Source organism: Phaenicophaeus curvirostris, chromosome 8 (genome assembly GCF_032191515.1).
Source record: "Phaenicophaeus curvirostris isolate KB17595 chromosome 8, BPBGC_Pcur_1.0, whole genome shotgun sequence".
NCBI lineage: Eukaryota > Metazoa > Chordata > Aves > Cuculiformes > Cuculidae > Phaenicophaeus > Phaenicophaeus curvirostris.
Window position 1 is genome coordinate 605,812 of NC_091399.1, and position 27,518 is coordinate 633,329.

The following is a 27,518-nucleotide window of genomic DNA, read 5'->3' on the forward strand; positions in this document are numbered from 1 at the left end:
TCTCTACAACCTCCTTTCAGGTAGTTGTAGAGAGCAATGAGGTCTCCCTTCAGCCTCCTCTTCTCCAGGCTAAACACCCCCAGCTCTCTCAGCCGCTCCTTGTAAGACTTGTTCTCCAGCCCCTTCACCAGCTTTGTTGCTCTTCTCTGGACTCGCTCCAGAGCCTCAACATCCTCCTTGTGGTGAGGGGCCCAGAACTGAACACAGGATTCGAGGAGCGGTCTCACCAATGCCGAGTACAGAGGGAGAATAACCTCCCTGGACCTGCTGGTCACGCCGTTTCTGATCCAAGCCAAGATGCCATTGGCCTTCTTGGCCACCTGGGCACACTGCTGGCTCATATTCAGTCACTGTCAACCAACACCCCCAGGTCCCTCTCCTCCAGGCAGCTTTCTAGACAGACTTCTAGTCTGTATCGCCCCCTCCTGCTACCCAGCCCTGACAGAGGGCGCCGCTAACCCCGGAGAACGAGGCCCAGGGCGTTTCTGGGCGGTGTTTTCGGTCTCCCGTGCCCGTGCGGGGCGGGGCGCGGTGCAGCCTCTCCCGGGGTAGAGGGTGGCCGTGTCCCGACCGGGGCAGACGCCATGCGGCGGTTCGGGTGGCTGCGCTCCAGGCCCGGGGCCGCCCCGCACCGCCTCTTCCCCGAGCTGCCGGGCCGCGTCCCCCGCGAGCAGCAGCAGCTGTTCCGGGACAACCTCAGCAACAGCCAGGCGGCCCTCAGGAGGTACGGACCGCGGCTCTGGAGCGCCTCCTGTACGAGGATAGGCTGGGAGATGGGGCTGTTCAGCCTGGAGAAGAGAAGGCTCCAGGGAGGCCTTCCAGTGACCTTCCAGTGCCTGAAAGGGCCTACAGGAAAGCTGGGGAGGGACTGTTCACAAAGGCTTGTGGTGATAGGACTAGGGATAATGGGTATAAACTGAGAGTGGCAGATTTAGACTAGACATAGGAAGAATTTCTTCCCCATGAGGGTGGGAGGCCCTGGCACAGGTTGCCCAGGGAAGCTGTGGCTGCCCCATCCCTGGAGTTGTTCAAGGCCAGGCTGGATGGGGCCATGGGCAGCCTGGGCTGGTGGGAGGTGTCCTTGCCATAGCAGGGGAGTTGGAACTAGATGATCTTTAAATGCCCTTCCAACCCAAATTATTCCATGATTCTATGATTTAGACTAGACATTTGGAAGAAACTCCAGTCTGAGGAGGTGCAAGCTGTTACACCTCCTTCAGGACTGACCTGTGTCTGCTGCGTGTGCTTGTCGGTGCTTTCCACCACGCTGCTTCTGGGGTGGCAGTAACTCTGCCCTTAGCTGGGGGCTGCAGCCACCGCCTGGGCAGCTCTGGAGCTGTGACACCGCTGCCACCGGTGATGATGGGATGGCCAAAGGGCTGGAGCACCTCCCGTACGAGGACAGGCTGTGAGAGAGTTGGGGTTGTTCAGCCTGGAGAAGAGGAGGCTCCAGGGAGAACTTATAGAGACCTTCCAGTACTTAAAGGGTCGCCAGGAAAGCTGGGAAGGGGCTCTTTATTGGGGATTGCAGGGATAGGATGAGGGGTAATGGTTTTAAGCTGAAAGAGGGGAGATTCAGATTAGATATTAGAAAGACAGTTTTTACAGTGGGGATGGTGAGGCGCTGGCACAGGTTGCCCGAGGAAGCTGTGGATGCTTCATCCCTGGAGACGTTCAAGGCCGGGTTGGATGAGGCTGTGAGCAACCTGATCCAGTGGAAGGTGTCCCTGCCCATGGCAGGGGGCTTGGAACTAGATGATCTTTAAGGTCCCTTTCAGCCCCAAACCATTCTATGGTTCTATAACTGTGGTGTTCTAATGTTGCTACCCTGCAAGAGTTGCTGATGGGCACTTTTAGTAACTTTAACAGAGGAAGCACACTAATTCACCAGTCCAGAGATTAAAAAAGAATCACACGATGGGTTGGGTTGGAAGGGACCTTAAAGATTATCTGGAATTGAATGCTGCTAGTGCATTTATTTCTGCCTGGTGTTCGGCATCTCTTAGAATCATAGAATAGTTTGGTTTGGAAGGGACATTAAAGATCATCCAGTTCCAACCCCCCTAGCATGGGCAGGGATGACTTCCATTAGGATAAAGGGAAATGGCCTCAAGTTGCGCCAGGAGGGATTCAGATTGGACATTAGGAAAAACTTCTTCACCAAAAGGGTTATCAAGCACTAGAGCAGGCTGCTCAAAGAGGTCATTGAGTCACCATCCTTGGAAGTATTTAAGACAGGTAAATTAAGTGCTTAGGGATATGATTTAGTGGTGGACAGGCACTGGTGGGCTTGGTGATCTCAAAGGTCTTTTGCAAACTAGTGATTCCTTGATTCCACTGGATGAGGTTGCTCAAAGCCCCATCCAACCTGGCCCTGAACACCTCCAAGGTTGGGGCATCCACAACTGCTCTGGGCAACCTGTTCCACTGCCTCACCAAAAACATTGTTTTACTTAGCCAACTATGTTGAATCTTACACTAGTTCCCTTGCTGCTTTCTTCCTGGGCAGCTACTTCCCAGAGTGAATATTACAAAGATCTGCACTTAAAAATATCAGCCTCCCAAATGAGTTGCCTGAAATGCCTATCTGCAGCCTGCATTTGAACCAGTGCCATGTGATACTGGTTTGCATACGTAGTCAAGAAATATTTTTTCTAGACCTCCATAAAATCTATCCTGTGTTTGATGTTTAATGCAAAGACATAGATGGTGATGCCTGCATTTACCAAGCCCTTCTCAAAAAGCAGGAGGCAGTTATTGCAATCAACTGTGACTGACAAAAGCAGGAAGACACATTTTATGTATTTGTCCTTAAAGATCAGATGGCAAAAATTCAGATGCCTTTGTTCAGAGAAAAAAACATGAGCTGGAAGCAAAGCTATGGAAAACACACTGTGCCCTCCTGTGGTGGCATTTACAACATCATTTAGGATCCTTGGCTTTTTTGCACCTGAGCTTTTTCAATCTCTACAGTCTGCAGGAATACACTCTGAGATAATGGAGTCTTCTGCAGAGTGGTGCGTAAATAGTTATATCAAACAGTATTCTTAGTTAAAGTTGATGAATCTTGGTGAAAAATGCTTTATTTGAAATAGGAACGTGGTTTATTTCAGACCAAATTATTCAAGATACTGTATTTGTTTGCAGCTTAATCAGTTCTTTATCAGTACTTGATGCTGCCCCGATGATAACATTTGATAGTTACTTTCTCTCTTGATGATACTAATGACGTTCCTGTGTTTGCTACTTCTAAAGTATATCTGTAAAACGTGCATTGCCTCTAAGTGTAGTAATTTATTCTACTTACCAGTTACTGATTTTTATCAGAAAGACTTGTTGGGGAGAAATGAAGGAGGGAGCCCTTGACTGGATTCTTCCCTAAAGCAGTTGGAACATGGAGGAACATAAAGTCTGTGCTAAAGTAGGACTAGCAAATTATAGTAGCCTTATTAATAGCTGCAGGTTCATAGGCTAATATTGTAGGGCAGTATCTCAAAGCCAGCTTTGGTTGCTGGTGAACAGCCCCTTGTCAGTACTCTGCTCACGAGGTTGCTGGCAGAGATCAGGTATGATCGTGTTCTGTGAAACACTGTGTGTTGGATGTGTGTGGGCAACACCCAGGGGAGGTTAATGATGTTTTAATAACAGGGTTTAGTAATGTTTTAATAACAGAGTTTAATAATGTTTTAATAAAAGGGTTTAATAATGTTTACTATCTATGAGCATAAACTACAGATAAAGTATTTGTTTCACTCTTTGTTGTCTTTATTAGACATTTTTTTGAATAGTGAAACTAAAATGCTTGCTTTAAATAATATACCTTCGGTTTTATTACAATTCGTAAGAAAGAATAATCTGAAAATGTGAATTAATCTTCATTCTCATACCATTTATCTGAAAACTGTGCTATACATTTCAGTGCTATGTTCAATCTACTAGGAGATAACTTGTAGGTGAAAGTGAGTTTCATTAACTGAAACTTCCTTTCTTAAATTAGATATACAGAGTTGCTAGAGATGGTCAGTAAAGGAGGGGGAGAAAAAGCCATCTTACGTCATACTCAGAGAAACAAGAAGCTGTTTGTTCGTGAACGCCTGAAGTTGCTACTTGATGATGAGTCTTTCCTTGAGCTGTCTCCGCTGGCAGGCCTCGATATGCCATATGGTGATGTCCCTGCTGCTGGGTGCTTCACTGGTAATGGCTAGCAAATGTAAGATGAAGTGTTGTGGGAAGTCGGTGAACTTCATTTGTGTCATTGCTTATAGCTTTAAATGTGATTGCCATTCAATCTAACGATGGGTGTGGGTTGAGGGTGTTGACTTGAGCAGCCCATGTTGAAGACAAACCCAGAAGGAAGAAGAGTTTTGAACCAATATGGTCCTTAATATAACTTAAGAGACGCTGTTTGGGCGCAGTGGTGAGTAAGTGATGCATTAGTTGTGTTCTCTGTGCTGCACACTTCCCCAGAGTGACCAGCCTTGCTCATTGAAGGCAAGGTGTTTGTTCTCGCTGGGAAAGGGATGCATGTAATAATATTTATGGAATATTTTTATATCTTAAGAACTCATTTTCCTATGAAAAGTAAACATCACCTTTGTCTAGTAGCACCTCTCAGCATGGAAGAATTCAGCCACCGCCATATTATTCTTCTGTGATTTTTGTTGAGCCTTGGAGAAACCTTTAAAGAAAAAAAAAACTTTCATTTCTGCTAGATTTAGTAATTTATTCTACTTACCAATTACTGATTTTGTCTCAAAAAATGTAGGGTGATGTACTGAATAAGCCATTATCTGTTAAGGGAAAGAGGACCAAGTTACTGTGAGACACAGGAGCCGTGACATTTATTTTGTAATACTTTTCAAATTGGTAAGTGTTCTCATTGCATTGTGAAGAGCGGTTCCAGTTTAAAAAGTAACTAGAAGAACAGAGTATGAAATGCTATCTTTTGTCACAGATTGTTACATTTTTCAGTTTTATATTCATAATTTTCAATTGCCTTTCCTGTTATCTCAAGAGTTGGCAGTCAAACTATGTATTTTTCTCTCATATTGTCAGCAGGAGCAAGTAGTTGATTTCAAGTTCTGTCTTCGATCATTTAGATTTTTAAAAAAATGCTATTGGCTTTCAGCTTGTTATTCCAGAGGAGAGCTATGAATTGCTTCCCTGCGTGGTGTTTGCAACTTAATTTGCAGCTTCTTGATGTAGTGTTACCAAAAGAATGTCCTAGCTATAATTTGCCCCACCTTGCTTTGTCTATGTTGTTCTGGAGAGCCCTGATAACTATCTGTGGTACCTATTACAGGAATTGGCAAAATCTGTGGGATCTGGTGTATGGTGGCGGCACTTGATGCAACTGTGAAAGGAGGAACTATGTATCCAATTGGAGTGAAGAAACAATTGAGAGCTCAAGAAATAGCCATGCAGAACAGGCTGGTAACAGTGTGCCTTGTTGACAGCGGGGGAGCATTCCTACCGCTACAGGTAATACCTGAACCACCTCACAGGAGAAAATGCCTATATTTATCTTCATCGTATTAATTTTTAGCAATAAACCTCAGATGACTGTTTTCTTGTCTAAGCTGGCTGACTTTTATTGTCTGTTATATTTAAATTGAGTTTTGTCTACAAATCAGAGTCCAGGAGATTTATCTGAAGGTCTGTAACAGTGGTGGTCACTTCAGCTCATCCTGCATCTAGCAGCTAATTGAAGTTTAGAAACTTGAATATCAGTATGGGGACAAAGCTGACCGAGTGTGGGTGTACCACAGTGTGCTGACATGATTTCATATCTTTATTTTAAACTTAAAAACATCTGTCAAATTACTCTGTATTTTATTATAATGTTTGTGAAAGTGATGTAGTAACCTACATGGCCTTTAAAAAATGTTCTTTTTTAAATTCTTACTGTAAAAGGAGAATTTGCACAAGTTACTTCGCAATGTGCAGAAGTCATGTTATTGCAGAAACTACGGTAGTTCCTTCTGCACTGACAGCAAACGCATAGAAAAGGTACTCACCTGACTTAAGGAATTGTATCAAAAACTAGAGTAAAAAGGGAAACTGTGCTGAAGTTATTTGACAGGTAAAGTGGGAACGTGCGCTTCCCCTTCTCCCTGTTTACAATCTCAGTTTGTGCAGAATAAATTGTGTAACGAAGAATTATGAAATTTAACCCTGCTTTTGAGACACATGGGCATTTTTGTGGAGTTGCACAATGTGTAAGGGGAATAAGTTCCATAGTGAATGCTGCCTATGAAAGCATCAAGTGTGATTGTTAGTGGTGTCTTTCCCAGAGTTGGTTACAATGTGTTTGTGAAAGAATGAAGTGAAGAGAAAGCGTTGGCGTTTGTAGTTAATACTGAAACTCACTTTGCCTTTTCTCTGTGCTGTCAGTCAGAGATATTTCCTGACAAGTCACACGGTGGCAGAGTTTTCTACAATCAAGCAATAATGTCTGCCATGGGAGTCCCTCAGGTACAGTGTCGTTTGGAGTGCAAGTAAGCATACCCTATGTATCTATAATAGAGTTCTGGAAAAAGTTTTGTTCCAGTACAGATTCTAGAAACAGCTCCTAAACATGCAAAAAAAAAAAAAAATCCTAAAGATCACCTTTTTATTTGTGGGAAGAGAGTTTCAAATAGTACATTACATAACAAAATACTTCAGCCTTAAGGATCTTCTAAGTGTTTACCAGCTGATGGGGATGGAGAAGCATCAAATCACTAGGTTATTTCAGCGTAAACATTGAACTCGCAAAACCAGCATTGTTGTTCCTGCTGGCATTTATATCTCCAGCTTATTATTCCTGAGCTGTGATGTAGTGTCTTGAGTGTTTCTGAAATGAACATCATGGTTTTGCCTTTCCGTTCTCCCCTCCCCAGCATCTTGGTTTGTTTTGTTTCTGTGTCCTTCAGCTGGCAGTGGTGTGTGGGTCCTGTGTGGCTGGAGGTGCCTACATACCAACCATGTCAGAAGAAACTTCGATTGTAGATAAAATCGGTACTCTCTTCCTTGCTGGTCCACCTCTGGTGAAAGCTGCTACAGGAGAGTATGTCTCTGCCGAGGACCTAGGAGGAGCTAAACTTCACTCTGAGTAAGTGAAAGAAGTCTTAAAAGTAGGAGAGAATTCAGCATGCTTAGCTTTAAAGAAGCTGTCATTTTATCTTAAAACAGTGTGTCTGAAGATACTTCAGTGACAGGATCCAGTAGGGTCCTCAAGGACTGAAAAACATGCAGTAAAAAAACCCAGTAGGAACCCAGACAAGTAACCCCCAGATACTCCTGGGGAACAAATATGAGGTGCTGCAGGTGCACCCCATCCTTAAAGATGAAGAGGACTGCATCCACAGCCTGGAAACATTTCCAAAGCTTCGCCATCCTGAGACAGTCATAAAAACATCCTCTGTAAAAAAGAAGAGAAGGGTGATTGTCTTGGGGGATTCCCTTCTTAAAGGAACGGAGGGTCCCATCTGCAGACCAGACCCCCTCCAAAGGGAGGTCTGCTGCTTGCCGGGAGCATCAGTAAGGGACGTTACTAGAAAACTTCCGTCCCTGGTCAAGGACACAGATTACTACCCGCTCTTAGTATTTCAAGTTGGCAATAAGGACATGGAGCACAGGAAGCCTAAAGCTGTTAAGAGGGACTTCAGGGCTCTAGGGAGAATGATCGAGGGCTCTGGGGCACAGGTAGTAGTTAGCTCCATTCCGATACTAAGGAATGAGGAGCAAGAAGTGAGGAAGAAGAAATTGATTAATGACTGGCTCAGGGACTGGTGTGAAAAGAGGGGCTTCGGGTTCTTTTATCATGGGGAGGCCCACGCACCCCCAGGCTTTCTTACTAGGGAAGGGACACACCTGTCTCCTAAGGGGACTAAAGCCCTCTCTAAAAATCTAGTTAAGCTCATAAATCGAGCTTTAAACTAGATGTGAGAGGGGAGGGGATGGAGGCCGGGCCAGATGGGAGTGAGCCTGGAGGTGGGACTTCAGTGTCAAAGGGGTGGTGTGCTGGTGAGGACCGCCTATATATCACTGCTAAGCATGAGGGGGCGAGTGCATCTGGGGATGGTGAGCAGGAAACTGGCACGGTGGCCTTAATTAACCCAAGGACCACTCAACTGGGAAGAAGCACTGTTACGAGGGCTGTAGGTTCGCCAGCCCAGCTGAAGTGCATTTACACCAATGCACGCAGCATGGGAAATAAGAAGGAGGAGTTGGAAGCTGTGGTAGGGCAAGGAGACTACGATGTCGTTGCCATTGCAGAGACGTGGTGGGATGACTCGTATAACTGGAGTGTACCCATGGTGCGGTATAAACTCTTCAGGAAGGACAGGAAGGGCAGAAGAGGAGGCGGGATAGCGCTCTACGTTAGAGAGGGCTTTGATACCCTTGAGCTGGATTACGGTCAGGAAGGGACTGAGTGCCTGTGGGTAAAAATCAGAGGAGCCCACGGGCAGGCAGATATTGTGATGGGAGTCTGCTATAGACCACCCAGCCAAGAAGAAGCAGCCGATGAGCTCTTCTACAAATAACTGAGAGTAGTCTCAAGATCGTTACCTCTAGTCCTCATGAGAGACTTCAATGTCCCGAATATCAGCTGGGAGTATAATACAGCAGAAAGGAAGCAGTCCCGGAGGTTCCTGGAGTGCTTGGAAGACAACTTCCTCACACAGCTGGTGAATGAACCGTCAAGTGACAGCGCCCTCCTGGACCTACTGTTCATAAGCAGAGAAGGCCTTGTGGGGGATGTGAGGGTTGGAGGACGCCTGGAGCAAAGTGATCATGAGATGATAGAGTTCTCAGTGCAGGGTGAGATGAAGAAGGAGGTTAGCAGAACAGTCGCGCTCAACTTTCAGAGAGCAGGCTTTGGACTGTTCAGAAGGCTGGTCAGAAAAGTCCCATGGGAGGCACTCCTTAAGGGCAAGGGAGTCCATGAGGGCTGGGCACTCTTCAAAAAGGAGCTTCTAGCAGCTCAGGAGAAAGCCGTCCCCATGTTCCAGAAAAGTAACCGGCAGGGTAAGAAACCAGCGTGGTTGAGTAGGGAGGTCCTGAGAGACATCAATAGGAAGAGGAAGGTCTATGAGCTTTGGAGGAAGGGGCAGGCATCCTGGGTGGACTATAGGGAGGAAGCGAGAATGTGCAGGGAAAAAATCAGGAGGGCTAAGGCCCAACTAGAAATCAGATTGGCCAAGTCTGTGAAAGACAATAAAAAATCTTTATACAAATATAGCAACAGTAAAAGGAGGACTAGGGAGAATCTCCAGTCCCTACTAGATGCAGAGGGAACAACAGGAACAGGGGACGAAGACAAGGCTGAAGTACTCAATGCCTACTTTGTTTCAGTCTTTAATAGTAAGGAAAGTTGTTCCCTCTGCACACAACCCCAGGGGTTGGAGGAGCAGAATGAGGTTCCCATGATCCAAGAGGAGGTGGTCAGAGCCTTGCTTGCCCGGCTAGACGTCTACAAGTCTATGGGGCTGAATGGAGTCCACCCAAGAGTACTGAGGGAACTGGCGGATGTGCTTGCCAAACCCCTTTCCATCATCTTCCAGCGGTCCTGGAAGACTGAGGAAGTTCCACTGGACTGGAGGCTGGCTGATGTTGTGCCCATCTATAAGAAGGGGCACAAGGCGGATCCGGAGAACTACAGGCCTGTCAGTCTGACCTCAGTACCAGGGAAAGTCATGGAGCAGGTGATCTTGAGTGCTATCATGAAGCACTTGCAAGAGAGCCAGGTGATCAGGCCCAGTCAACATGGGTTCACGAAAGGCAGGTCTTGCCAAACTAACCTGATCTCCTTCTATGACAAAGTGACTAGACTCTTGGATGAGGGAAAGGCTGTGGATGTAGTCTTCTTGGACTTTAGTAAAGCCTTTGGTACAGTTTCTCACAGCATTCTGCTTGGGAAACTGTCAGCCTCTGGCCTGGACAGGCGCACACTCTCCTGGGTGGAAAACTGGTTGGCTGGCCGGGCCCAGAGAGTGGTGGGAAATGGTGTGAAATCCATCTGGAGGCCAGTGACAAGTGGGGTTCCCCAGGGCTCAGTGCTGGGTCCAGCCCTGTTCAATGTCTTTATCAATGACCTGGATGAAGGCATCGAGCGCACCCTTAGCAAGTTTGCGGACGACACTAAGCTGGGTGGAAGTGTCGATCTGCTGGAGGGTAGGGAGGCTCTGCAAAAGGATCTGAACAGGCTGGACCGCTGGGCAGAGTCCAATGGGATGAGGTTTAACAAGGCCAAATGCCGGGTCCTGCACTTGGGGCACAACAACCCTGTGCAGTGCTACAGACTGGGAGAAGCCTGGCTGGAAAGCTGCCAGGAGGGGAAAGACCTGGGAGTGTTGGTTGACAGCTGACTGAACATGAGCCAGCAGTGTGCCCAGGTGGCCAAGAAGGCCAATGGCATCTTGGCTTGGATCAGAAACGGCATGACCAGCAGGTCCAGGGAGGTTATTCTCCCCCTGTACTCGGCACTGGTGAGACCGCTCCTCGAATCCTGTGTTCAGTTCTGGGCCCCTCACCACAAGGAGGATGTTGAGGCTCTGGAGCGAGTCCAGAGAAGAGCAACGAAGCTGGTGAAGGGGCTGGAGAACAAGTCTTACGAGGAGTGAGTGAGAGAGCTGGGGTTGTTTAAGCTGGAGAAGAGGAGGCTGAGGGGAGACCTTATTGCTCTCTAGAACTACCTGAAGGGAGGTTGTGGAGTGGAGGGAGCTGGGCTCTTCTCCCAAGTGACAGGGGACAGGACAAGAGGGAATGGCCTCAAGCTCCGCCAGGGAAGGTTCAGGCTCGACATTAGGAAAAAATTCTTCTCTGAAAGGGTCATTAGGCACTGGAACGGTCTGCCCAGGGGGGTGGTTGACTTGCCTTCCCTGGAGGTGTTTAAGGCACGGATGGATGAGGTACTGAGGGGTATGGTTTAGAGATTGATGGGAATGGTTGGACTCGATGATCCGGTGGGTCTCTTCCGACCTGGTCATTCTATGATTCTATGAATGCTATATGCATTATTACAAAGGCCGGTGGCGCTCAGTTATATACGTGGGAGTATCATGGGGCTAGATTTAACCCTTAGAAATGAAAAAAAGTAAAATGGCATTGTAATTTCAGCTTTACTGCTGCCCACAGGAACTGTCCACTTCCAGAGTGTGTGTATATGTGTACACACATGCTCTTTCTGATAGAAATCTCGCATAGGTACAGAGGTCAGGATCAGGGCCAGAAGCGGAACCAGTTATTACTCTGTTTGCTTTCCTTCTCAGGTATGGGATTTTTGTTAGATCAGCCAAATGGAAGTAAAATTAAGTGATGTTATGAGATGAAGGTGGGATTGGACAAACCTGGTTTTGGTTCCCCATTTTACCACGTACCTTCTGAAGAACTTCAGGCAAATCAATTGCTCTATGCGTCTGAGGGGGACTGGCTGTGGAAGAGGGATAGTATTACTTCTTTTTCTAATGCAAACATATATTAAAAAAATAATTGTGCATGTTCAAATACTGTGATGATGGGGAAAATGCATAAGAAATCTTTTTTTTTCCCTAATGAGTAGAAGGTTGTAAGGCTTCTTTCCATTTGCCTGCTTCTGAAGACATTAGGCTAACTCACTGCAGAGAAGGATCTGAATGCTTGTTAAAGCACCTAAAACAAAGGAAAAAAATGGAGAGCCTGCCTGCCACTGCTGTTAGTGAGGGCTTCGTAGCAGATAAGCAATCAGGAATTAAACCTGTTAGTAGCTATCAAACCATTTCTTTAATGCTGTTTTTCTGTGTCAAGGATTCCTTCAATTGTCAAATAGTTATTCCCTTCTAACTAGGGGAAAGGGGTGGCCTTGATTCTGTGTTCTTGGCATTGTTTGTTGTGCGTATGGTAACCAGATTCCATACCTTTCTCACAAAACCAAACACTAGTGTGACACTCAGCTAACTGGGTTATATATAACAAGTTCCTGTCTTTATATTTGGGCTGGAAGTGCATATTTTCAAATAATTTGAGGAGTTTTTTTCCCTTTATTATATTGTTTGCAACAGTGTCATCATGAAAATAAATTCAATGGTGTTTCTATAATATAGGTAGACACAAAAGTCGTAGGGAAGAATTACTTACTGTGAATTTGTTTTGGGCTTGGATCGCACAGAAATTCCACTGACTTACTGCTTTCAACTCATTCATACAAGAACAGAATCACACCATATTTTCAGGGAGTTTGGGGAGTCATCGTACAGGTTAAGGCTTTTGCTTTAGTTTGTTTTTTCTATCAGAATTCAGGTATCATTAATTCAGTGCTAATTAATGTTGCTTTCTCTCCTAGAGTCAGTGGCTGTTGTGACCATTTTGCGTCTTCAGAAAAGGAAGCCTATGAATATATTCGAAATGTTATCTCAACATTAAATTATGATCCGTTACCAGAGAAGGCCATGGAGTACGACAGCCCTCTGTATAGTTCTGATGAACTCTTGGGACTGGCACCACAAGATTATAGCTGTAGCCTTCCTGTAAAACTGGTAAGGTGACAGATACCACATTCCTTTTTCCTTTCACTCTGCCCTGAGTGAATTGAGCAACTCCAGATTACAGGCAACAGGTTGTTCTCGCTTGGAGAATCTCAAAGTATCCGAGCAATTCTATATTAATGCCTAATCAGTTGCCAGACTCCCTTGAGGCTGCAACAAGGCAGAATGGCAACAGTTCTCTAGAATTATAGAAGATATTAAAGCTGAAAACCTGGTAGAGATAGTTACAGATTATGCCATCTGATCCCCATCTGCCCTTATGTCAGTATGTCCTGTACTGTCTTGAGGGAGTGAACTCCTTTAAGTGTCCTGTTTTCCCCTCCCAAATGCCTCCAAATAGTTAAGATGCTGTCCTGTAACTTAAACGCCTCATGAAAGTACTGAGGATTTAGTGGAGTGTAAGACATAGAAGGGCCTTCTATGCTCTTCTAAGTTGACTTCTGGCATAATGTAGGTCTCCTTACTACTTGAACAGGGCATGTCTTTTAGCAGAACTATCCTATTTTTCACTTAAATGTCTGTAGTAAAGACTGTATTTCTTTGCAGATTCTGAGCCGTCTGATGGATGGAAGCAGATTCCAGGAATTCAAGGCTAATTATGGAACAACATTAATAACAGGATTTGGCCATGTGGAAGGGTAAGGGCTATAACATTTCATAATCAAAGAGCAGGGACATATTTGTCTAAATAGCTTTCATATCAACATCAGGTTTTATGGCATCTCAGTAACAAAGCTTATGAAGTTCTGACTCATTCAAGAATTCATAATGAAATACTTCTGGAAGGTCTGATCTTCTCTCTCTGAGCTCTGAATTCATCATGTCTCAGGGCAACAGCAGCAGAAAGTCATTATAAATGAGTGGTTTTCATGACTTTGTGAAGTGATTGATTGTTCACAAAAATTATTAGCTAGACAATTGGGATAGTGAAGTCTCAGCAGATTCCTTAAGAAATAAGAAACAGCATCTTTGAAAGCGTTTCTTTCCAAACTGAGTTGAAAGCTATCGTCCCTTCTTCCGCATGATGGAGATGGAATAATACCCATACAATGAAACTTTGCACAATTCAGATCAGATTGTATTATTAACACATTCTTGAAGCATACAGCATTGCAGTGAAATCATGTTTGGGGAAGAAAAAAAAGGTAGTAAGATACATACTTTTCAGATTGACTGTTACGTTGTTTGTTATAGGAATCAAAGAGAGCCTAGAGTTCTGGCACCTTGCACGTTGTCTTGCAGTGTAAAATCTGACAGGTCATCTAAAGTTTTACCTGCCCTCTGGACATTAATCCACATTAATGTTAACATATCAGGAATCATGTAAGACTTCTTGTTTGTTAGGCATGTGAGGGTCCTTGAATTAAAGGATACAAGTGCATCCTTTTACATTCTGAATTTCCTGTAAAAGGGCAGATCTGTGTGTGTGCACGAATATTCATATTTGCTTCCTTCAGAACATTATGAGCTACAGTTTCAGGATTTCTGAGGTTCAAAGGTGAAAAATGCTCATGTGTCTGGTTTTTAGGCACTTGGTGGGGATAGTGGCCAATAATGGAGAGCTGTCTCATGATGCTTCTCTCAAGGGCAGCCATTTCGTACAGCTGTGTAGTCAGCGGAGCATTCCCATCCTCTTTTTCCAAAATACTGCTCCTCATACAGCAGTGCCAACAAGCATCTCACAGGTACGGCATTTTTAGTTAATTATGCTTAATTCAAGCAATTCCTAGTTCTTATTTTAAGATTACAAGTTGAAAATTGTTAGGAAAATTATTTTTTGTAAACCATGGGGCATGGTTTAGTTGGCGCAGTGACATTGAGCCGATGGTTAGACTGGATGATGTTAGAGGTTTTTTACGATCTTTTTGATTCTATGATCTAAAACCTTTATTTTCATTTCAGGCAGAGGCTCACTCCAAACAGTTGAAAGCCCAGGCCTCCATGATGGCTGCTGTTGCTTGTGCTGCTGTTCCCAAAATCACCATTGTAATCGGCGGCTGTTACGGGAGTGAGAGTTATGCTATGGTATGGGTAGCATAAATGTTGGTGGGTTTGATAGTGGGCTTTTTACACCTTACCAGGGTTTCATAGCACTTCATGTCAGCTGTTGTTACAGATATTTTGCTCAGTTTGCTATTTTAACTACTTTTACAGTAAGAAGCACAACGCAAAATGTGATCACAGAAAATGTGTTCTGCATCTAAGAATCTAAAGTCAGTTCTCAAAAAACAGGTTATCTGAAAATGTCCTTACTTGGGAGCCAGTCCTGCCTCTTTCTCAGCACATGCTATTCACTTTCAGTGATCAAGGAACCCGTCTCCTTTAGTTGCGTTACTATGCATGCATGCTGGTCATGCTTCCAGTAAGGGCAATAGGGCTTTTTGCTTGCTTAGAATCACAGATGGTTCAAGTGCTTGGAGGAAAAATGAAATCATAAAATAGCAGTACTGAAGGCAGTAGGGATTGTGATGGTTGCTACTGCAGTGTGTCTGTACTGGTACCGGAGCTATATCACTGATGCTTTACAAATTAGACTATATTACATTCTGCCTTGATCTTGATCCTGTCATCCTACAGCTGTAGTTTTCTGATTAATTTCAGTGAGTTTGTACTATGCATTTTTTTTTGTAGTGTGGCAGATCATTCAGTCCAAACTTTTTGTTCCTGTGGCCTAATGCAAGAGTTGGTCTTGTGGATTCAAGACATTTCTCCACAGTCCCACAAGCTGAGGACAATGACTGTACAAGAGATGAATCAGAGCTAAAACATCTGAAAGAAAAGTAAGGACATGAAATATAAACCCTTGTGGTTACACTGGGATTTTATTAATTAAATTACCTACTTTTATTCATCTTGCAGATCAGCACATCCCATGCAACTAAAGCAAACCTGAATCTAATGAAAAATATTTAAAATTCCCATGTAGTTCCATGTCTGTTCTTAGGATCTTCCCAAGGAAACACAGCTGTTTGACTTAAAAAACAAAACTAAAAAAACACGATCTAGCCCTGAAACCATACAACCCCAAATCAAGATATTCTGCTGTATATTAAACAATGGTGATCTGCTGAGTATGGAGGATGGTCTGTACTGCAGAGTAATCAGATCTGTTATGTATTGTTTGATGGATCCAAATTAATTTTAACAGTAGCTCTGCATGTTCACTTGAGATCAAGTATATGCCTTTTTCATCTATGACTTTGTTTTATTGGCCTGGTGGTTTTATTACATTTTAAATAATGCTTTGTCTTCTCTAGGCTAGAGGAAGAAAGCAGTGCATTTTACTCCTCTGCTAGGCTCTGGGATGATGGTATAATTCTCCCTCAAGATACTAGAAAGGTAAGGGTTTTTTTTTGCATATGTTCTTTACAGTACATTTTATCCTTAGAGCTAAATAGGATTTTGTAGCAAATGCGCAAGGAAATTACTCATTGAAGGTCAGGGAACATGCTGATCCCAGAGCCAGCTCTCCCACTTCTCACTCTGTTTTCTGTGGCTTTGAGCTTTGCAGTTCTTATCTTTTCTTTTCCTCTATCCTAAAAGTTTCTGTTGAAATCTGGTTACCTTCTGGTTTCTTGACTACAACCTTTCCTTATTGAACCTTTTAATTATCTTTACAACTTGGTTCTCTACCAGAATCCTTTCTTTTCTGGTCTTGCATAATCAGCTGTAGCTTCAATCTTAAGTTCAGACTCTCCACCCTTCAGGTCATTTCCATTCTTTTGTCCTAGGACATTTTTTTGCTACTTTCTCTTCCTGCTTGTCATTTGCTGCTTACATTTGGGATGCACCCCCTCTCTGCCCCTTTTATTTATTCTTTAAGTTGGCAGACAGACACTCTATTAGACTCTCTGAAAGCTGCTGCCTTTGTTCTGTTTGTCTTTGTAATTATTTATTAGCAGTACTTTAAATGTTCCACTTCTGAAGCTGTCTACTTAAAGATCACAAATAGAGGCTGCTAGCAGTTAATCCTGTTAAATATGGTACACATCTGTGGTACTACGTAGGGGTTAAATATATTCTGTGGAGTTCTGTGGAGAGCACCAAGAAGTACCTTCCAGTACCAGAGCCCGAAGACTGCCTCTCTAGGAGCATAAAAAGAAAATACCAGATAGCTGAAATAAGTCATTGTTCCTCTTTTACCAACATACCTCATTTCATGTTTGCGTGCTTAGCTGTTTTTTCCATTATTGTACTACTTTATCCCAGTTCATGCTGATGGAAGGAATTTTTGTTTAGCTTTGAACTGACAACATGTGCTCATTCGGATCCTTAATGTGCACGGTTAAGATAGGCTTTTAAAAGCCTGTGTGCTCCAACAGCGGTGGAATATAGAGAACTATCTTGTTTTTAAAGACCAAAACCAGTTCTGTATTTTCAGTCCTTGTTGTTGCAAGACACCAAGAAAGAGGACTTCATAGAAAAAGATGGATATGGAAGAGGAGGATGTTCTGCTAACTTTTGATGAACAATTTGGAATCTTAGAAGTGTAGCTACATAATAACAAAAATTAATTATCACATAATGTATTTGCAGTGGAGTTTTACAGCAAAACAGCTTCCCAGTGTTCCAAAACTAATTCTCTTGTCACTACAGTGACTTTAAAATGGTTGAGTGGTCTCTGTTTGCTAGGCATAAACTTTGGGATCCTGAGGCTGCTTCTTTCACATTGCCCCTGCCCCAGTACATAGCTCTGATGCATTTTTCCCGTAACACTGGAGCCAACAACTGTTCTTCTTAAGTGTTCATTGATACAAAAAGAGAACAAACAAATGCATTACTGAATGATTGCAGAGCTGGTAAGGTCTACTCATTTTCTGGTTTAGAGTCATATTGCTTCTATTCCTTTTTTGTTTTTAATTAGGTAATTGCACAGTGCTTAGAGATTACAGAGCAGCAGAAGTATCAGATCATCTCTCCACGTCTGTATCCCATCATTAGGATGTAACTGCAACCATTCGCAAACAATCAGCCTGTTAAAGTTTGCACCATGTACTATACAAATCTGAAGTGTAAATGACTTTCTAATTCTTTGATACCATTAATAAAAATATTAAACCATCACAGACAAACAGGTACCCTGGAGTTTAATTCTATTAGCAACAAGCTTGTATTTTGAACTGCGGCCTCATACTACATTAGTTGAAAATTAATTTTGTGAAAAGGAAGGACAAAGCTGAAAGTCTGTAGCGCTCCAAGGGAGCAAATTCATCCTAAGGGGTAACCGTTGTTCGATTTTTTTCATATTCCTGAATTAGCATGAAACCCAGAACTCAAGAAACTGCACTTTGACAAAAGAAATGGGAAAGAGAAAACACAGAAGCTAGTGTGTGCAGTTTTCCACCTTTGTAACAGACAAAATGCTTCCTGCCACTCAGCCTTGGGCTGCCCCTTCGGGTTCACAAAGCACCTATGGGAAGGCTCCACGTGGATTGCTCTAAGGATACTAATGGGGTGACCAGGAGGGGATTTAAATCAGCATAGGCTAAACGTTACCTTTTCTCAAAGCACATAACAGAGTAGAGGCTGTTCTACATACTGTTACTGTGTGCAGGTTACGCTGTGTCATTTCCTGCATCTGTCACTGCCACAGTGGCAAAGTTTAATTTTGTAGAAAAAAACCTCCCTCCTCAACCCCAAACTTCTTGGTTTTTAACAGTACATCTGGAAATAATGCAAAAGGGTACATTTGAAAATACCTGCTTAAGTATTTTGAAGAATCATCAATAAAACTGAAATGCTCCATTGTAATGATGTAACCATACAAACAAAAGTCATGTTGAAGGAATTCAGGTCATTTGAGTGCTTGTAAACAGAGGCTGCACCTCTTCAGAGCTGGAAGAAGCCTAATGCAACGTGTTGCAGGCAGCAGTCACGCTCTTTTGAAGAGTCCATGGAAAGTCACAGGAATATTCACCTCCACTTCAGCCCTGGCAACCTCGCTCATGTCCTTGGCATTGAGGATCAGGAGGTAAGCAGGCTTCGGCCCTGCCCCCGGGCTGATGACGATGCTCAGCACAACCCCTGTAGGTGAGAAAAGCAACCAGCCTGTCCCTGCTTCCCACTTCCTTCCCATGGGCTGGTCATGGGAAGAGCAGCCACTCGCACACAGGGCACAGTCGATCCTGCGATTATTGTATGAACATCAGTTCTGAGATAGATTGTTTTTCCAGAGGGGAGACCTTATTGCTCTCTACACTGACCTAAAAGGAGATTGCACAGAGGTGGGTGTTGGTCTCTTCTCCCAAGTAATAGGTGATAGGACAAGAGGGAATGGCCTTAAGCTGCATCAGGGGAAGTTTAGATTGGACATTAGGAAAAATTTCTTCACAGAAAGGTTTATCAAGCACTGGCACAGGCTGCCCAGGGAGGTGGTTGAGTCAGATCCCTAGAGGTGTTTAAAAGGCATGGAGACAAGATTTAGTAGTGGACAGGTACTGTTGGAGCTGATGTTCTCAAAGGTCTTTTCTAACCTAATGATTTTATGATTCTCAGACTGTTTTGGGTTCTTGTCAGCCTAAATGCACATTGTCTACTTCAGTTAAGGAAAGCTTTTAAGAACTAGGTTAAACCCCTTTCATCTTAGTGGGTAGTATGGAATTTGGTTCTGTATAAATGAGAAAAAGCAGAGCCAGTAGTTCTTCCAGCTTCAGATAATCCTGTTTGGAGGAGAAATTTGGGGAATAAACGGACACCTTTCCAGGTTGAGTGTTTCCACTCATCGGCATGAATACAACTGTATCCTTGAGTGACAAAGCCTGCACTTATTCCACTCCTCCGTGAGGAGGATGGGGCAGGGTTTGAAAGCACACTTAGTTTAAGAGAGCTTTACATTTAACAAAGTTCTGCTGCATGGAATTCTTTGAATATTGCGATTCCTCATGGAAAAAAGTGCTAGGAAATGAGGCCAACAGATCATCTACACCTAGAGGTCTTTCTCCTCCTCTGTTTTCATTCTATCTTAACTATCCCATGTTCCCCTCAGAAACTTCCCACTGGTGTGAGATCAAGGCACACCTCATCTGGGAGCTGCCTGCAGGCTCTGCTCTGGCAACAGCCAGCCCCGGGGATGGCTGACACAAGCGTTCCAAATCACAATGCCATTGACAGACTGAAATAAAATGGGCATTACCATCATCTTCCTCCAGGGCATCTGGATGGGAAACGAAGATCGGCTCCGATGGGTATGAATCTGGCTCCTGCCATACCCAGGTCTCCTTTGTTTTAACATTCAGCTTGCAAAGCTAAAGGTGGAAAAGAAACAACGCCCCCCATCTCATAAATACTCCTTCTTGTCCTTAAACTAAAAGCTCATTGAAAAGACGTGCTTCATCCAGTCATTGATAGTTACCCTGTCTGGAACAAAGTGGTTCAGCCCCAGCCCATACGTATATGTGTAAGGTTTCCCACCGTATTTCTTGTAGTTGATCTGAGGAAATTCAAAGGCTATGATAAAAAAAAAAAAAAAAAAGTGTGTGAGAATTATTGGGCTGTGGCGTAGAGGTGCTCATTTGGAGTCACTGTCTCACCGTGGCGTGGCCCTGAGAAGATCACTTCTGGCTCCAGCCAGATGGTCTCATCACTGCGCAGTGTCGCCGTGGCTGTTGTGTAGGGCAAGGTGACCAAGTTCTTGCCTGTGTCAGCCTGGGACAAAGAAACAAATACCCAAAAGAAATGGAGACACAAATTTCTCTGTCTGCTTGCTCAGATCTCTTGCAGACTTCATTGATCAGGGATGAGCCGCAGAGCCCATCGGGCTCCAGAACTGCCTGGTGAGGGCGGCTGCTTCCATGTTCTGAGTTAGCAATAGTGCAGTAAGAGCACCTGCTGCTAAAGGCAGCCTGTATGTCACCCTTCCCTCTGCTCACAAACACACACATAGCTTTTTTCCCCCCTCCTTAAGACAGTCAGAGGTTTTAATTAAGCACTGCCATGTGGAGTTGCGTGCTTTGCTTGATTGCCATCACAAGCTCATCACCCATGAGCTTTGCTGCTCCACCAGCAGCCTGGCTGACCTGCATCCTCCCGCAGCCCCCAACAAACCCGCCAGGGACCATGAGTGGGATCATCGGAAAATCTCTTGCAGTAGCCCCAGGCTGGCCACTGAGCAGACCTCACAGGTGAGTTGGGGCTGGAGGGTTTAACCACACGCACTCGGGCTGTGTCTGCTCTTGGCACCCTCTGCAATTAACTGCTGCCTCATGGTCTCTGCTTTGAGCAGCAACATATGGGAAATAAAAATAGAATAATGTTGATTGGGCAATGAAAATAAAAAGTTTCTCTGAAGATTCATACTTCAAGTTCCCTCCGCCCCTTAAAATGTTTGATTTGAATTAAAGCGGGTGAGGCAGAGCACTAGCAATGCTTGGCCATCAGCCCTACTGGGGGAGCAGTGCAGACGCTGGCATCTCCCAGCCCTGCTGGCAGCCAGTACCTTGTCGATGTTGAGGGGCAGCACGTATCTGCGAGCTTCCGGCTGTGGAGCTTTCTCTGCCTGTCGCTTAACTTCATCCCAGTTTGCCCGTAAATTGGCTAAGTAGAGGTAATTGTAAACAAACTCAAACCTGCACAAAAATGGGATCACAGAGAGAAACAAAGATGCCATTTGCAAGCGAGGGGATTCAAATGCAGCCATTTTCTTACTAAAACTCAATGGAGTGAGACGAGTCCTGGCTCATACATTTTTTTTTTTTTTACTGTGAGGAAAATTAGGCAACTGCAGGTTTTCTCCCTGCGTGCCCTGTGGCAGCAGCCAGGACCCCCTCAGCTCAGGGCATCCTGGCAAAGCAGCCAACACAGGGGTGTACATCACCATTTTGGTGCCACATTTCTCTTTGTTAACAGGTAAAGTAGCATCCAAACCTCAACCAGATCCTGCTTATTGCATCCCCAGGATTACCCAGGGGCAACAGCCCTTGGGTAATCGCTAACATTTATGAAAGACAAAGGTAAACAAGGTCTTGGTAAACAAGTTTCAAACAGGCTCTCTGCACTTCTGGGAAACTTCCATGCTGTGCAATCTGTGTGTGAATATAGATGGGTTGGAGGGAGTTGGTACAAATGCCACGGGCAATTCTAACAGGAAAGGGATATGCCAGGGCAGGGACCATGTGTCTGGTGCTGGGACTCTGCTGGGCCCCACCAGCTAATGCCAAGGCAGGCATGATGCCACAGAGACCTTGTTTGCCTCCAGGCTCAATACCACCAAGACTCACCCCTTCCAGGTGCAGAGGTCAACAATCAGAAATCCATTGTCTTCGTAGGTGTTAATGTGGTGGAAAAGGTTGAAGGCTGAGGTGCGGTATTTGATGTTGAGGAGCCTGCCTTTCTTTTTCTCAGCCACATGAAGCCAGACCTGAAAAGCAAGCAGATGCTTGGTGTAGGATTAGAGAAATGAAGGTGAAACTGATACAATGGCCCACACAGCTGCCCAGTACAGCCCAGTTTGGTATGGACCACTGCTTACCCCCATGGTTTCGTTGGACTCAAAGCAGTCCATGTAGTTGGCTCCCCAAAGGCTCCAGGAGGAAAGGAACTTCAGGAGGTTGATTTTCACCGGTGTTTCAACAAACACTATGTAGTTCGAGGTCAGTCCAAAACTGTTTTGAAACAAATGGGGAGCACATCAAATTCACCATAGTTAGTTGGGACAAAATCCATATAGAAGTTCATCTTCAGCACTGAACGCAGGACACAGATTGTTGCTTAAAATGTTGGGAATATAAACACCCTGCTTTTGATAAATCACCTAATCTTAGTTGCTGATCACATGCAAGACAACCTCTGTGTACCACATCTGTAGAGCAGGCCATGCCAGCGATGCTGTACCCACGTACCCCACATTTGTGTGATGTGGAAATAAAAGTGGACTCTGAGCCTGGGCTTGCTGCTCGGAGCAGCTGCTCTGCCACCAGAGCACACCGCACAGCATGTGCGCACAGCATCCCTCTCTCCAGCCAAGCTGCACTGTCTGTCTGTGACCCCACAAAACGTTACCTGTGAACGTAAGAGGGCTTGAACCTGTCGCTGCAAGGGAACTGAACCACCACCTCTGACTTGTTCATCGGGTCTTCCTTGTCTGGAACGGGACAGTTGAAGGGTTATGGAGGTTTTTTTTATCTGCACTTCACTAGCCTGTACTTATAGTGCTTACTCAGCAAGGTTTTTCTGCTTTTGACACAAAGAGGTTCATGATTTAGAAACTACTTTGAAGTGTTTTAAAGGTAACATTTCTGCTACTTGAAGCTAATAAAATCTAAAGAAGAAGAAAAAAAATCAACAACAAAACTAATTTGAAGGATAAAAATATGATTTATGGGACAAGATCTTCTCCATTTGCTCAGAGGTGGAATTAACTGACCTGCCTGAAGCGGAGGAATCCGTATGATGTTATATGCGAGTGCAAAGTTTTTTCCAAAGCAATTGCCAATGTTGTAAACTGTCCCATCATTTTCAATGTGGGGATGAGCTGTTGCCCCATTGACAGACACGTATTTACAGAGATCCACCTGGGAAGAAGATGCAGAAAGTCAGGAGCCTTCCTGGCAGGAGATGGGAAGTCAGAAGCTCTGTAAAGCATTGCAGATCAATACAATCTCGCTTCAGATGTGGCAAGTTCTTCTCAAAGCCCAAATCACTGTCCATTTCATGAAAAGGAGGAGAGCAGCAAAGCCAAGTAATTCAAGAGGGTCAGGTGAGATGATGCATTTACTGGGAGAGGTTTGGGATCCTGGGGTCCAAAACGAAAGGCTCCACAGCCTTGACATTGGTAACATGGCAAAGAAAAACATCAAAATACGTATTCTGCATAACACATGGTTCCATAGGCCGGATGTGGCTTAGCTCTGATGTAAACAAAGGCAGCAGTGAAGCTCTGGTAGGAGCCCTCCAGTTGTGGTCCCCTTTGTCCAGGCTCCAATCTGGCTCCAGTTTGCCAACTCCAATCCAAACCAAAGGGACCATGGACCCCCCGCTGTCTCCAAATTCAATACTGCTCAGAGCAGCAGTGGGTTTGTTTACAAGCTCATTCCTGCTCTGCTCTCACTCACCCTCACAGCTGGCTGCTCCTCTGTGTCCTCTCCCTGACAAACCCCAACTCTTGCTTTGTTGTAAAAGGCTGTTATTAAACATTTTCATTTCTGTTTTACTCCTCCATGTATTAAGAAGCATGGTACAAAGCCCCACCTGCTTAATTGTCTCTAATGTATCTGGGTTAATTTTGGTTATGAAGTTAGTCTCAGTACAGGCATAGTAATCTTCACCAACAGGGTAGACGTTAACGAGGGCATTGTCAGTGACCTCCACACCTTTGAAGTATGAAAAAAACCTGAGCAGAGAAAATGGACAAGCAGTCAGGAGCTTCTTGGAAGTGGGAGCATCACAGGACATCACTGCAAAACCTACACCCATGAGGTACCTGGAAAAGATGTTCTTGCATGGGTCTGGGTATGCGTAGGTGCCAAATTCTGTTATCACAATCCTTTTCTCGGTCATTGCTCTCACATAAGCATCAGTCCTGACAAACCTGGGGAGGGGAAGAAGTTATGTTACAGGTACAGCTGTAAAACTGCAACAGGCGATGCAACTAAGATATGAATATTCTTGTGATGAGCCTCATGAGACATCTGAAAGCCACAGGTCCCCGCAGCTTCACGTTGCATCTGGGTCCAGTAACTGCCTCCCCACTGCGGAACTGGGAGAGGATGCCTGGCGGAGAGCTGAAGCTGTTGGGGAATACAGCACTTTGTCTAAAAGTTCTGCACCAAACACCTGAAAGACAATAGCCCATCAGCTTCTAACTGAAAACACATTTCAGTTTTCAGAGATGTCATAATTCTGTCACTGTCTGCAGCTACAACCAGCCTGCCCTCCCCTCTTCTTCCAGATGTTCTGTAATCCATACAAAAAGCTGCCTTTCTGCTAACTATGAGTAAGTTTCTGTTATTTTCAGCCAGTTTTAGTGACCTCACTGTTAGAGATCTTCCAATAACCACACAGACTTGAAATAACCAGTGCCTCTCACGAGCTGGGCAGCAGAGCCTGTCCCCGACACTGACAGTTGGTAAACGCTTTATTTATTTTTCTGCTTGGAAAACTGCCACCTACCTTCGGTGGTAAGTGACGTGACCCTCCTTGAAGTCAAACTTGTGGAGGAGCGCCTGGCCATCAAAGAGGTGATAGAAGGGCTCCGCGCCCACCTCAAACAAGCCAGGACCACATCTCAGGAGACTTCCTCGCAGCCAGGTGGGAATCCTGCCTGCAGAAGAGGCAGCGTTGGGACATGCTAAGCAGACTAAGAATTTTTATTGTGACAACAAAAAGAACAAAACTTCAAACTATTTTCTTTTAATGTTCATTAAATGGTTTTTAAATATGCATGATCTCTTTAAATGATGCCATTTTCTTTACCTACACACCTACTGCAGACCAAGTCATTCAGTACTGAAATGTCTGAAGATCCCCCATGCAATCTGTCCTCCCTCTATCCCAAAATGCACCAGCCTTGTCAGGTCCTTTACCTCCAACCCTGTACTCTAGCCCTTGCAAAGCCTCTGAATTACAGTGGCTCATGAGCTCCCAAGACCACCAGCTGGGCAGGAAGAGATCAGGGAGCTCACACCAACCTGTGACATGGGCAGTCACTGGAGAAGACAGCTCCTCCACGGTCTCAAAGAGCTTCTTGTAGCCTCCAGCGGGATGCTCGACTCTGGAAAGGCCAGCAGACCTGGGGTTAGCCAGGGTTTGGGATAGCTTCAGAAACCTCTCCAGCCCAAGAGAGGGAGTTTATTTTCTGGATGGACTGATTTGCAACTTGCAAGTAACTTGAGAGGCCAGGAGGAAGAAGTGTTACCCTTCACAGGCTCCAAAGGCTCTGACCAGCTACCGCAGACACCTGCGAACCATCCTGAGCACATAGAGGAATAGGGAATACCAACAGAACAACCTATGTCGCAGCCCTGCAGGCAAACACCCTCACCCAACAGACAAGTTCAGGATATCCTGAAATATCAGAAAGCAAAATCCAATTTGAATCTCCCAGGTCTTGGATAAGCATTTTTTTTTCTTTTTTCCTTTAAGCAAAGCATAAGGAGTGAGTAGCTGAGAATTCTTTGTTAGGTTCCAGTTTTGATCCACTGCAGAGCCCATGAAGATGCAGTCTGTGTGAGGCAGTGTTCTTCCCCTCCAAAGCATAGAGACCCTGGCCTCTCTGGACCAGAATCATGGCTTGGCATGGGATGTACCAGCCTGGACAACCCCCCACAGGGAACACCCACCTCTCCCTCCCACCCTGGCTGCACCAACCTCCCACCTCATAACAACCTCCCAACCAACACTGCACCACAATGGCAACTGATGACTTGCTCCGGCACAGGAAAGCCCGCAGAAATACTCACTGGCTATACATTTTCTCCCTACTGAAGGACCCGAGCCTCTGGCAGCCAAGTGCGCAGCAAGTGTTGTGCATCGGGTACTTAAGGGGCGCTGAGCCCTGCCAAGGGGAGCCCTGTGCCCAAACCCGCCCCCACCAATAAGCGCACCCTGGGAACAGAGGGGGCTTTCACCGCCAAAATCCTCCCCGTGCTTTGAGAGGTTTTGTCTTGCTGTTCACACAAAAAAAGGCTTTGAATGTTTTTCAGACCTAAATTCTTCCCTAGCAGAAGTGATTACAAAGGAAAAAAAAAACAGAAAGGAGTGAAATGGAGAGCACTGGAGTCGTGCCGGGTGACATGCTGGGTGATTGGCACGGCCACTCGGCACACCGGCACCCTACACCACAGGGAGACCTTCCCAGCTCTAAGACAGACCAAGGGCAGAAACAAACTGCCCTTTCCTGCCAAGACACCTCAATCCCACATAACATTGCGTTCTCCTGCTCCCGCCTGCCAAGCAGGGATCGGGGCTTCACCAAGGGGTGACCTGACATTAGAGATCCCGAGAAGTAAAACATCAGTATCAAGTATTATCATTCCTGGCTCCCATACACCTCGGCCAACGTCTTTTTCCTCCATCCTGCCCTTGTGTGGAAAGCCATCTTTGCAAGCTTCAACGTGCTGGTGCAATTAAAGCAAGACTAAAGCACTACCCACAAGCCAGGAGAGCATCAGAGCATCACAATCCACAACAGCCACTCTTACTATAGCCGTACATCACCTTCTGCTTAGGGCCATCGCTCTCCCTCTCCTCCCCCTTGCTTTACTTCAGTGCCCTTCAGTACAGTGGCACATGCTAGCAGCACCTGTTGCTGCATAAGGCAGATTTCTTAAGACTTAATGCACATAAAGTAGTAGTTTTACACAGGGTGTTAACAGCCCTACACACTCTGAAAGCCACCAAACCCAATCATTGTTTGTTTTACACGCAGCACAGGCAGTAATAGACCAGTCCGACGACTGCTTTACAGAACCACCTCTAGTAAGAGCAGATGCTTACCATAGAATCATAGAATCACCAGGTTGGAAGAGACCCACTGGATCATCGAGTCCAACCATTCCCATCAATCTCTAAACCATACCCCTCAGTACCTCATCCATCCGTGCCTTAAACACCTCCAGGGAAGGTGACTCAACCCACCTCCCTGGGTAAACCGTTCCATTGCCTAATGAACCTTTCAGTGAAGAATTTTTTCCTAATGTTCAGCCAAAACCTCCCCTGGCAGAGCTTGAGGCCATTCCCTATTGTTCTGTCCCCTGTCACTTTCGAGAAGAGGCCAGCTCCCTCCTCTCCACAACCTCCTTTCAGGTAGTTATAGAGAGAAATGAGGTCTCCCCTCAGCCTCCTCTTCTCTAGGCTAAACAACCCCAGCTCTCTCAGCCGCTCCTCGTAAGACTTGTTCTCCAGCCCCTTCACCAGCTTCGTTGCTCTTCTCTGGACTCGCTCCAGAGCCTCAACATCCTTCTTGTGGTGAGGGGCCCAGAACTGAACACAGGATTCGAGAAGCGGTCTCACCAGTGCCGAGTATAGAGGGAGAATAACCTCCCTGGACCTGCTGGTCACGCCGTTTGTGATCCAAGC

The 27,518-nt window shown here is 45.1% G+C and overlaps 2 protein-coding genes across 4 annotated transcripts; one reads left to right on the forward strand and one right to left on the reverse strand.

Annotated features, from left to right (window-relative positions):
- Positions 1–572: 572 nt before the first annotated feature.
- LOC138723161 (methylcrotonoyl-CoA carboxylase beta chain, mitochondrial-like) lies at positions 573–17,848 on the forward strand. 3 transcript variants are annotated; one of them, XM_069862056.1, is made up of 12 exons: positions 573–724; positions 3,998–4,194; positions 5,303–5,481; positions 6,394–6,474; positions 6,915–7,093; positions 12,305–12,497; positions 13,053–13,144; positions 14,035–14,191; positions 14,409–14,531; positions 15,138–15,286; positions 15,764–15,845; positions 17,371–17,848. In XM_069862056.1, exons 1-12 carry the CDS (start codon positions 585–587, stop codon positions 17,452–17,454), a joined length of 1,656 nt encoding a protein of 551 aa, XP_069718157.1. In that variant the 5' UTR covers positions 573–584; the 3' UTR covers positions 17,455–17,848. The 3 variants fall into 3 exon arrangements, with proteins under 3 accessions (XP_069718157.1, XP_069718159.1, XP_069718158.1); XM_069862058.1 differs by lacking the exon at positions 573–724 and adding an exon at positions 2,998–3,017; XM_069862057.1 differs by lacking the exon at positions 573–724 and adding an exon at positions 3,477–3,566.
- A 306-nt stretch (positions 17,849–18,154) lies between these two features.
- On the reverse strand, positions 18,155–26,268 carry LOC138723160 (retinoid isomerohydrolase-like). The gene is made up of 14 exons (XM_069862054.1): positions 25,901–26,268; positions 25,130–25,212; positions 24,612–24,762; positions 23,923–24,030; positions 23,691–23,832; positions 22,867–23,014; positions 22,503–22,584; positions 21,973–22,105; positions 21,722–21,861; positions 20,941–21,070; positions 20,036–20,150; positions 19,858–19,952; positions 19,639–19,750; positions 18,155–18,530 (listed from the first exon to the last, which is right to left on the reverse strand). Exons 1-14 carry the CDS (start codon positions 25,969–25,971, stop codon positions 18,379–18,381), a joined length of 1,662 nt encoding a protein of 553 aa, XP_069718155.1. The 5' UTR covers positions 25,972–26,268; the 3' UTR covers positions 18,155–18,378.
- Positions 26,269–27,518: the final 1,250 nt, after the last annotated feature.